The sequence below is a fragment of the Salvelinus fontinalis genome, chromosome 1 (assembly GCF_029448725.1).
Source record: "Salvelinus fontinalis isolate EN_2023a chromosome 1, ASM2944872v1, whole genome shotgun sequence".
Classification (NCBI taxonomy): Eukaryota; Metazoa; Chordata; class Actinopteri; order Salmoniformes; family Salmonidae; genus Salvelinus; species Salvelinus fontinalis.
In genome coordinates, this window is record NC_074665.1 from 72,997,246 (window position 1) to 73,009,427 (window position 12,182).

Below are 12,182 nucleotides of genomic sequence, written 5' to 3' on the forward strand. Positions count from 1 at the left end.
ATGATTTGAGATGAGTTGGATCGCAGAGTGAAGAAAAAGCAGCCAACAAGTGGGCAGCATAGAGTTGAAGTCTGAAGTTTACATACACCTTAACCAAATACATTTAAACTCCGTTTTTCACAATTCCTGACATTTAATCCAAGAAAAAATTCCCTGTCTTAGGTCAGTTAGGATCACCACTTTATTTTAAGATTGTGAAATGTCAGAATAATAGTAGAGAAAATGATTTATTTCAGCTTTTATTTCTTTCATCACATTCCCAGTGGGTCAGAAGTTTGCATACACTCAATTAGTATTTGGTAGCATTGCCTTTACATTTTTTTTAAAAACTTGGGTCAAACGTTTCAGGTAGCCTTCCACAAGCTTTCCACAATAAGTTGGGTGAATTTTGGCCCATTCCTCCTGACAGAGCTGTTGTAACTGAGTCAGGTTTGTAGGCCTCCTTGCTCGCATACGCTTTTTTAGTTCTGCCCACAAATTTTCTATAGGATTGAGGTCAGGGCTTTGTGATGGCTACTCCAATACCGTGACTTTGTTGTCCCTTAAGCCATTTTGCCACAACTTTGGAAGTATGCTTGGGGTCATTGTCCATTTGGAAGACCCATTTGCAACCAAGCTTTGACTTCCTGACTGATGTCTTGAGATGTTGCGTCAATATATCCACATAATTTTCCTACCTCATGATACCTGTCTGTTTTGTGAAGTGCACCAGTACGTCCTGCAGCAAAGCACCACCACAACATGATGCTGCCACCCCCGTGCTTCACGGTTGGGATGGTGTTCTTCGGCTTGCAAGCATCCCCCTTTTTCCTCCAAACATAACGATTGTCATTATGGTCAAACAGATCTATTTTTGTTTCATCAGACCAGGAGACATTTCTCCAAAAAGTACAATCTTTGTCCCCATGTGCAATTGCAAACCGTAGTCTGGCTTTTTAAATGGTGGTTTTGGAGCAGTGGCTTCTTCCTTGCTGAGCAGCCTTTCAGGTTATGTCCATATAGGACTTGTTTTACTGTGGATATAGATACTTTTGTATCTGTTTCCTCCAGCATCTCCACAAGTTCCTTTGCTGTTGTTCTGGGATTGATTTACACTTTACGCACCAAAGCACGTTCATCTCTAGGAGACAGACTCCTTCCTGAGCGGTATGACGGCTGCATGGTCCCATGGTGTTTATACTTGCGTACTATTGTTTGTACAGATGAACGTGATACCATCAGGCATTTAGAAATTGCTCCCAAGACTTGTGGAGGTCGACACATTTTTTTCTGAAATCTTGGCTGATTTCTTTTGATTTTCCCATGATGTCAAGATGTCAGGCACTGAGTTTGACGGTAGGCATTGAAATACATCCACAGGTACACCACCAATGGACTCAAATCATGCCATGACATAATTTTCAGGAATTTTCCAAGCTGTTTAAAGGCACAGTCAACTTAGCGTATGTAAACTTCTGACCCACTAGAATTGTAATACAGTGAATTATAAGTGAAATAATCTGCCTGTAAACAATTGTTGGAAAAAGTAGATGTCCTAACTGACTTGCCAAAACTATAGTTTGTTAACAAGAAATGTGTGGAGTGGTTGAAAAACGAGTTTTAATGACTCCAACCTAAGTGTATGTAAACTTCCGACTTTAACTGTATTTGGGAACTCTTCAAGACTGTTGGAAAAGCATTCCAGGTGAAGCTGGTTGAGAGAATGCCAAGAGTGTGCAAAGCTGTCATCAAAGAAAAGGGTGGCTATCAAATATTAAATATATTTTGATTTGTTTAACACTTTTTTGGTTACTACATGATTCTATATGTGTTATTTCATCGTTTTGATGTCTTCACTATTATTCTACAATGTTGAAAATAGTAATAATAAAGAAAAACCCTTGAACGAGTAGGTGTGTCCAAACTTTTGACAAACCTTCTAGGCAGAGTTCCTCCATCCAGTGTCTGTGTTCTTTGCCCATCTTTCTTTTTTCTTTTTATTGGCCAGTCTGAGATATGGCTTTTTCTTTGCAACACTGCCTAGAAGGCCAGCATCCCGGAGTCGCCTCTTCACTGTTGACGTTGAGACTGGTGTTTTGCGGGTACTATTTAATGAAGCTGCCAATTGAGGACTTGTGAGGAATCTGTTTCTCAAACTAGACACTCTAATGTATTTGTCCTCTTGCTTAGTTGTGCACCAGGGCCTCCCACTCCTCTTTCTATTCTGGTTGAGCCCGTTTGCGCTGTTCTGTGAAGGGAGTAGTACACAGCATTGTCCGAGATCTTCAGTTTCTTTGCAATTCCTCGCATGGAATAGCCTTTATTTCTCAGAATGAGAATAGACTGATGAGTTTCAGAAGGAAGTTCATTGTTTCTGGCCATTTTGAGCCTGTAATCGAACCCACAAATGCTGATGCTCCAGATACTCAACTAGTCTAAAGAAGAACAGTTTTATTGCTTCTTTATTAATCAGGACAACAGTTTTCAGCTGTGCTAACATAACTGAAAAAGGGTTTTCTAATGATCAACTAGCCTTTTAAAATGATAAACTTGGATTAACTAACACAACGTGCCATTGGAACACAGGAGTGATGGTTGCTGATAATGGGCCTCTTTACCCCTATGAAGATATTCCATTAAAATCAGCTGTTTCCAGCTACAATAGTCATTTACAACATTAACAATGTCTACACTGTATTTCTGATCAATAATTGATGTTATTTTAATGGACGAAAAATTTGCTTTTCTTTCAAAAACAAGGCATTTCTACGTGAACCCAAACTTTTGGACGGTAGAATATATATATATATATATATATATATATATATATATATATATAAAAACCCTTGTAACCGCTTTATAAAAGGTAACCATATTGTAAAGTGTGACCAAATTTTCTAATACAACAAGGACCTGGTATACTTATTGAAGAGTTGGACTGTCAAGGCCCTTTTCTCCATTAGTAGCTGAAAGAAATAAGTCAGGTTAATACTCATTAAAACAGGCCGGTTACCTTGACTCTGGCCAGGTCATGTGGGTTGAGAACAGATCCCTGGTAGAACTCCACCTGGGTGAAGTGGCGTTTAAACAAGGCTTCCAGCTCAAGATTAGGGGAAATACTGGGACACAAAGTAGAGTTTGTTAATGTTAACCAAGGCCTCCACTTCACCTCAAGATTCGGTTTAGTACTGGGACAGACAGGAGAGCGATCTATGTGTTAATGTTAGGGGGCTGAGTGAGGTCTCCTTTCCTTAGCAAATCAAAGTGCAATTTATTGTGTAGTATTTGAAATGTATTGCTATAAGTAGTATGCTGGTGTACCGGGCAGGCCCAGCGCTACCAACGGTTTCCATGGATCTGGATGCTTTTTAGGATATAGTCATTGTAGAGTCTGAGTATTCCAAAAAAAGGAACGGTGGTGGCAGTTCCCAAAAGGTTGTTGGAGTCATTTTTGGGAGCTGCTATCACCTTTCCTTCTCTGAAACACTCAGTATTGTTATGAGTTTTGGGGCCATTTTCCCAGACCCAGATTAAACATAGTCGTGGAATTAAACACACTTTCAATTTCCCATTGAGTATGGTTTTTGTCCAGGACTAGGCTTAATCTGGGTCCTGGAAACTGGCCTGTAAAGTGTAAGGAAAAAACATGGTACACTTACTTATGGAGAAAAACAATTTCTACATTGACATCATCCCTGTCCTTGTGTAGGAAGTCTTTAAGGAAGTTGGACACACTTTCAAGTGTTATATGACCACAGACCACGATGTGCCTATAGGAAATAAGATCCAGGAATAGTCATAAGATTTAAGCTATGGTTTGCTAAAAGCTGCAGCCAAAATAAAGACGCTGATAAACTGCTGATAGATGTCAGTGTCACATTCCTTCTTGATTCTGAAAATAAAATGAAAATATACGTTGGATCTGACAAAAAAAGTATTGTCCACACCACAGTATAGTCAACAAAAAAAGGACCTCAAAAATGTGGTTTCTGTGTAGAAAATGAACACTGCCACTGTTTACTAGCCCCAAAAATACATAATTCTCCCTGGTTTGTACATGTTCTGTGATGAACAGGAGTCCATTTTTATGTGAACAGGTGTCAGTCCTAAGAGCTCTTTAGCATCTTTAGTCCTATGTGGTGCCTGAAGGACAGGAGAGATCACAGAGCCGAGCAGGTTCTGGATTCCCAGTAACAGATTAAAAAGGTTTCCTTTGTTGGCGATTATGATGTGATTACTACATTGTACAATCCAGGAAAGAGCTTAACTTTAGCTAGAGACATCCTCCACGTGAGGGAAGTTTTCCGACTACGTGAGGGAAGTATCCCTGCTACAGGATAGTACATGCAGGATTGTGAGATAATTGTGAGATAACGCTTCATCGTGAGATGAACTCAGGATCGGTTTAAGAAGGGCATTTTCCAAACCAATTGATTTGATTTTGTAGATGTTACAAGTAATATATACATACTGACACCTCACATACTGTACATTGTTTTGAAATACCTCTTTAATATTATATCTTATTAGAGTTAGGGGCGGCAGGTAGCCTAGCGGTTAGGAGTGTTGGGCCAGTAACTAAAAGGTCATTGGTTCAATTCCCTGAGCCGACTAGGTGAAAAATCTGTCAAAGTGCCCTTGAGCAAGGCACTTAACCCTAATTGCTCCAGGGAAAACCCACTCTGTGGAAGTGGGATATGCAAAAAATGAATTTCCAATTTGTACGTGTGAAATAATTATTATTACATTTGTTAATTATTGTATCATATTTACTTTATATTATTGGGGCTTTTATTACTTGAATATTACAGAGATGCTATATTTATATTTGTAGATGAAAAGGTATTAAAATGTATTGACAGTATAACTGAGACATAAGGATATGAATCACTTGAAACAGAAATACAGATACATCAGCCTGCAGAAGGAAAGAGGGAATAAATGGCCAAAACAAAGTTAGAGAGACTGGACTAAATCCAAGTACAACAATTCTACATAAAAGTAAACAAAACAAAATTCTAAATGCGAGCCAAAAGAAATCAACGTTTGTTCAGAGGGTGGAAGCAGGATTTAGGGCAGAATCCTATTGTACCTTAAGAAACAGGTTTTTAACTTGAATTTCAGTGTGATAAATGCATTGATTATGTGTTTGGGCCTTAGGGTGTAGGTCTGACTGAAGATTACGGGCAGGAATGTAGCAGGGCTTGGAAAATAATATGAACTGGTGGTACTAGACAAAAAATACATAATCCAGAAGAGACAAAACAGGAAATTAAAGGCAAAATATAAAAGGCAAAAGAATAACTAACTAAAAGCATGCGAGGTACATGCAAGATCATGTGTGGATGAAGCAGATGTAAAAGGTAACCGCATTTCAAATTATCTGGAAGAGAATTATATTTAAAATAGCTGATTATTTAACTGTAGGTAATCCCTTCTTGTAGTTTCTTAGGACACTCTTTTGCTATTGTGCAGTATTTTCTATGACATCATCTCTGTCACCAAGATATAAGACATAATGTTCAACATTTATTTTGAAATACTATAAAGGTACCACAGCTATATCTGCAATCAGTCATGACTTTACTGTAAAAAGGATAATAATAAAAACAAATACAACTACGTTGTGGTGGGTGGCAAGATGCATATGATTGGCAAACACGAAACACAGACACAAACATGTAAGTGTTCTAGTAAATAAGCAAGTAAAACACTCAAGCATATAGCAAATAATGCATTTGACACATCACAAAAAAACATGTATTCATTATAAGAAGCAATGACAGCTAGCACACAAATACCGGTACAAAGCAATAGCGTAAGCTTTCATGGCCAAGCTCTCCAGTCACCAGTATGACTTTATTCCCCAAAATGTATAAAAGTATTAATATCAATCATTTCTGGATAATTACTGGTGCCCCTCTTTAGGAGAGGGGGACTTGAGTAGTCACACCAAAACCACACTTTTTAGAATAATTTTTGTTTTGTATATTTGTTTGACTTACTTTCTGCCTCGTGTTGAGTTATAACTCCCTCCGTATTTCTTCCGATTAAGGATGAGAGCAGCAATTTCTGGCACGTAGCGAGCAAACATGGCCTACATGCATGGAACAGAAAAAAGAAAAGGGCATGCAGAGGATGGTTCTACTGCGGCAGAGGCAGTAGAGCCTCCCAGTAATACTTACTTTCTCCCATTAACCGCACTATAGGAACCACCATATTTCTTGCGGTTTCCTATTAACTCTATGATTTCAGGGACGTAGCTCGCAAACATGGCCTAAGGAGAAGATAGGAGACAGAAGAAAATACTAAAAAAAAGATACGCAAAAGAGAGAGCAGGGCGTCTATTTTTGCTTAAAAGATATCCGTAAAATCAACAAAAAAAAATGAAAAATTAAGAGAGAAAAAATATTTGAATAGAAAATGTTAAAAAAAATATATTGTTCTGGATACAGTAGGTTACACACTGAGTGCACAAAACATTAGGAACACCTGCTTTTTCCATGACAGACTGACCAGGTCAATCCAGGTGAAAGCTATGATCTCTTATTGATGTCATGTGTTAAATCCACTTCAATCAGTGTAGATGAAGGGGAGGAGACAGGTTAAAGAAGGATTTTTAAGCCTTGAGACAATTATAACATGTATTGTGTATGTGTGCCATTCTGAGGGTGAATGGGCAAAACAAAAAATGTAAGTGCCTTTGAACGGGGTATGGTAGTATGTGCCAGGCCCACTGGTTTGTGTCAAGAACTGCAACGCTGCTGGGTTTTTTTTTTTACACATAACATTTTCCCGTGTGTATCAAGAAAGTTCCACCACCGAAAGGACATCCAGCCAACTTGACACAACTGTGGGAAGCATTGGAGTCAACATGGGCCAGCATCCCAACCTGGTGTCAGACGCCAGGACAGCGGAGTCAATCACCACCTTCCGGAGACACCTGAAACCCCACCTCTTTAAGGAATACCTAGGATAGGATAAAGCAATCCTTCTGACCCCCCCCCCCCCTAAAAGATTTAGATGCACTATTGTAAAGTGGCTGTTCCACTGGATGTCATAAGGTGAATGCACCAATTTGTAAGTCGCTCTGGATAAGAGCGTCTGCTAAATGACTTAAATGTATGTAAATGTCAGAGCCTTTCGTATTATTCTGTATGTAAATCTGAAACATTCCATATAGTATGATATGTTACGTTTCGATGGTATGTTTTAATTTGTGGATGTCCGTCACCCAATTTGTATGATATGTTATGAATTACAATTTGTATTATATGTTATGAATTTCCAAAACGTATGATATGTTACAAATTCTAGCTAGGTGGCTAATGTTAGGTAGCTGGATAACGTTAGCTAGGCTAGGGGTTATGGTTTTGGGTTAAGGTTAGGTAGTTAGCTAAAACGGTTAAGGTTAGGTTAAAGGGAAGGGTTTCCTAGAATGCAAAGTAGATCAAAAGTAGTATGTAGTTGAAAAGTTGCTAATTAGCTAAAATGCTAAGGGGTTCCATGATGAGATTCGAACTCACAAACTACTTTCATTTTTGCCTTAAGTAACCATCTGTCTTACGTAACCATATGTCTCGGATTTACATTTACTATGTTACATCTAGTCTATGAGACCAGGCTGAGCATCCCTGTGGAACACTTTGGACACCTTGTAGAGTCCATTCCCCGACAAATTGAGGCTGTTCTAAGGGCAAAAGGGGTTGCAACTCAATATTAGGAAGGTGTTCTTAGTGTTTTGTACACTCAGACAAAGTTAGATTACTACACTACAGTAAAAGTTATAACACAATCTGAAATTATGTAAAGGTTATCATATTCAGATTTGAGAAAAAAAAGTATGATAAGCAATGAAGAAGAAAAAAATGACAGGAAATATTTAACTTAACCAGCTTTTACGGATATTTATTTAGGAAAAAAGCAGGAAAAAATTACAGTTGACTATATCTGTATGCCAAGCTGTGATTGAAAAGAAAAAGTTTAATGTAATAAAAAGGAAGAAAAAAACCTTATGCGCCATGTTTTGTCCAACAAACACTTATGCCAGGTTGATTTGAATAGTACAACCCAATGTAACATAGCTGCAAATTGCATCAATTCATTAAATTGCTGAAAAATTACCTGAATTATGTCAATCCTATAGATTTGAAGCCTTGTGCATACTTACATTTGACTTGACAGTATATACAACTTATATATTGTATACATTTATATAAACTATATAATATAACTTACATGAACGTATATAAACTTGGGTAGGAGAGTGATGCATCATATTGTTAATGTCACTCTGATAATATTCAGGTACATTGCCAGAGATGAAGGATAATAGACGCCTTTCAGCAACCCTTGAACCTCCGAAATACTGTAGTAGTACTGTACTAATGTACAAACTAAGCCTTCTTCCATTGTTATCCCAAATACAAATGATCAAGTCAAATTAACATATTAAAAGTTCAATGGTTTTGGTTGCATATCATGCTAACTGACTGTTGTGTATCAATGGGTGTTACTGGCATCTACTGTTGTGCCATGTTAATCATCAAGCTGGTCTATAGATCACTCCTTTCACTGTGTTTGTTGGAATTTGGGGAAGGGGAAGCTCAAGGATTGGGTCACCTGAAACCGCACATTACTTTAGTTAACGTTGCGAACCATTAGAAAACCAATCATACTCGGTTTGAAAAATATAGAAATGCAATAAAACTATATAATAATAATAAATATACATGTATATACCTTCAGTACAATTATTATATAATAAATATTATAGGAGTATAATACTTACAGATAATAATACATTTGACAATAAACTGCCATAGGTAACAAACTGCCACAAAAAACAACTACAAGACAACAATGGAGCTTGGATTTTAACAGGCATTGAAGTGCAAAGACTTTCCAGCTGTTGGTAGCATCAGCAGGGACATGAATCATGATGATTGCAGGGGTGATCGTTTGGATGAAGGACGGAAGCAGGTTAGGAGTAAATTAAATAAAAGAGGGATTTTTACCAAACCACCAAGGATGAAGAAGACCATGAAAAGTCGTCCCAGGGTGGTTTTTGCATACACGTCTCCATAGCCCACAGTGGACATAGTAACCATGAGTAAGTAGACACATTCCCAGTAGGAAAGTGCTTGGGAATTTTGGAAGTTTTCCCAAGGATCCCCTGAGTTTTCCACCTAGAACAGAGGTCACAATAATGGAAATTGACAGAGAGGAACATGCAGAGCATTGTATTACAACTTACTGACTTGCTTACATACTTACTCAATGGCCGTCCCTGAATACCCATACTTGTATTCTAAATAGTAGGCATTTTGGGTAAGTGAAAAAAGTTTTATAGTATGTGAAATGTAGAAAATTGAGTATGGTTTAAATGCCAGGATGTCATACTCATTTCAGTTTTTCATTTTGTAAATTTGTTGCATACTTTTGAGGAATAGAATCGTCCACATGTGTCTGAGAACAGCTGACAATCAGCTGAGGGTACGTGCTGTACCAAAATGAACGAATGACGAATGGCGGGAATCAAAGCAATTTGCGCATTAGATGCCGCATTCTCAGTAGGATATTTGTTTGCTGTACTGCATTCTATTTACTTAACAATACGTTCCAAATTGTATGTAGTACAATTAGTACACAGTATGCAGTTTTAGTAAGTAGTAGTCAAGACAGATTTTGGACACAGCCACTTCATTATTTACTTTATTGTTTACTTACAGACTTATTCACTTAGTCACACCGTATCAATTATTTACTGTTCTCAGAACCGTAATAAACGTTTACATTTTCAGAAGCAATTACCATGCTACCATTTAGTGGTCCTGCTCATTTAAAAACAGACCCGAAAATATTCCACAGTTATATCATCCATCAAGTGAGGAAAACTTTGAAGGGGCTAGGTTGTACAATGCTTTACTTAACATTATGTCCACCTATCTGTTATATGTGTCAGAGACGGAGTATTTACCATAATACAGTACTTAGTCCTTCTGTTTTGCCTTTATGGCTCTCTGTAACTTACCAGATGTATGAAGCCTGCCGCTGTTAGCCATGTACTTATGAAGATTGAACATAAGTTCACCAGTTTTATGGAATTGCTATTGAAAACAAGAGAGCCAGACAATATCAATTAACAATGCTAGTGTGCAACACCAAAACACCTGCCTTGTGTGAGTTCAAAAGAAGAACACCAGTAAAGGATGCCCCTTTGATAACACAATGAATCATTGGTAATACTAACTTGAATTATTATGTCAAAACAGTGCCAAAACATTACATATCACAAAGTAGTTATTGCTGTATAAGTGCCTAATGGTGATTTTGTCTGAAGAACGTCCTTTGGGATAACGAATGATAGCTGGTTACAGTCTGAGCTGCTCAGCCTACAATATTATGTAACAGCAGCAAACCAAAAACTTGGTAAAATGGTTTTGGGGAATATTATTTCAAAATCCAAAATGTTAAACTAATGACGAACTAGCTTTCATGGCCGTTAACTTTTCAATACAGAATCAACTGTGAATACAAATGTTCCTAAGGTATATACAGGTAACTGCCAAAATAAAGGAAACACCAACACAAAGTGTGTTAATAAGGCATTGGGCCACCACTAACCAGAACAGCTTCAATGCACCTTGGTATAGATTCTACAAATATCTGGATCTCTGTTGTTGGGATGCAACACCATACAGTACTTCCATGAGAAATTCCATCATTTGGTGTTTTGTTGATGGTGATGGAAAATGCTGTCTCAGGCGCCGCTCCAGAATCTCCCATAAGTGTTCAATTGGGTTGAGATCTGGTGACTGAGACGGCCATGGCATATGGTTTACATCGTTTTCAGGCTCATCAAACCATTCAGTGACCCCCCTTGCCCTGTGGATGGGGTCACTGTCATCCTGGAAGAGACCACTCCCATCAGGATAGAAATGATTCACCATAGGTTGAAGGTGATCACTCACAATGGCGGTGTATTTATTGATGTTTACGTTGCCCTCTAAGGCAGGGTTTCCCAAACTCAGGACCCCAGGGGTACACGCTTTGGTTTTTGCCCCACCACTACGCAGCTAATTGAAATAATCAACTAATCAAGTTTTGATAATTTCAATCAGTTGTGTAGTGTTCGGGGGAAAAAACTTGAGGACCGAGTATTGGAAATGCTGCTGTAAGGGGAACCATGCCAGGAGAATATACCCCACACCATAACAGAGTTGACAGAATCCTCATTTACTCAAGTGTTTCCTTTATTTTGTCAGTTAACTGCATTGTTCTGGCCGTTCATGTACTGTGTGTTCTGTTCTGTTCTGGCCTTACCTCCATTACAGTAAACGAGTCTGGGGATTATTCAAAAAAAATGTTGAGCTATAATCTCTTTCTGACATCTGTGCAGCACAAGCTTTAATTCTAAGCAGTGGGGTAAATTGTAGAATTCATCATGCTGCATGCTGTCCAATAGGTTTCAAAGAGCAGAACATGTGCACAATTTGGAATTCCAATGAAAAATATTGAAATTAAATTGAATATAGGATATGTTATACATCCTAAAGAACAATACCTAACATGTTAGCATTTCAGTTTTTAAAAGTGACAAAAATGATTTACTTGTTATCACAGAAGTACAGTATAATATGGTAACTTCTTTCATTCCCCAAATATGACAGCAATAAACCAAACTGTTCCCAAGTAATCCACCAAGACTGAAAGTAGGCCATGATCAGCTGACTAGTTTCCAAGAATTATTAAAACATTTTGAGAGGAGGTTCTATATTTAACATTTTGCAGTAGCTACAGTACATTAAAATGCCACTGCATTAGAAGAGCCTGTGAGCGTATTGTATAATTGTAAATGTATCAATATTCATCATAGAGCCAGAATTACAAACATTGTCAAAACATAGTACATGCAAATGCTTTGAATACTACTAACTAGAATTAATACACACCAAATTTGACTGAAATTGAATACACTGAAGTTGGAGAAAATAATAATGCACTTACCTTGTTTTTAATATGTTCAAAAACTGTAAGATTTCTGAGAACTGTATCAACCTTAACGCCCTTAAAAACCTCAAGCCTGTGTGAGAGAAAAGTCAAAGTATAAGTTATTCAGAGTGAATTATTTGCATGTTATTTACATAAACCCGCCCACTGTAAATCCGGAAAAACATAGGAAACCAACATAATTGCATACC

The 12,182-nt window shown here is 37.8% G+C and overlaps 1 protein-coding gene across 12 annotated transcripts in view; it reads right to left on the reverse strand.

Annotated features, from left to right (window-relative positions):
- Positions 1-12,182, reverse strand: part of LOC129861258 (calcium-activated potassium channel subunit alpha-1-like) — a 343,498-nt gene that overhangs the window by 172,537 nt on the left and 158,779 nt on the right. For all 12 annotated transcript variants that reach the window (XM_055932559.1, XM_055932515.1, XM_055932524.1 and 9 more), the window contains exons 6-11: positions 11,989-12,064; positions 10,013-10,088; positions 8,997-9,167; positions 6,165-6,256; positions 3,639-3,749; positions 2,993-3,098 (exon numbers count right to left, since the gene is read on the reverse strand). In XM_055932559.1, coding sequence (XP_055788534.1) covers positions 2,993-3,098; positions 3,639-3,749; positions 6,165-6,256; positions 8,997-9,167; positions 10,013-10,088; positions 11,989-12,064 — 632 coding nt within the window. The remainder of the gene's footprint in view (positions 1-2,992; positions 3,099-3,638; positions 3,750-6,164; positions 6,257-8,996; positions 9,168-10,012; positions 10,089-11,988; positions 12,065-12,182) is intronic.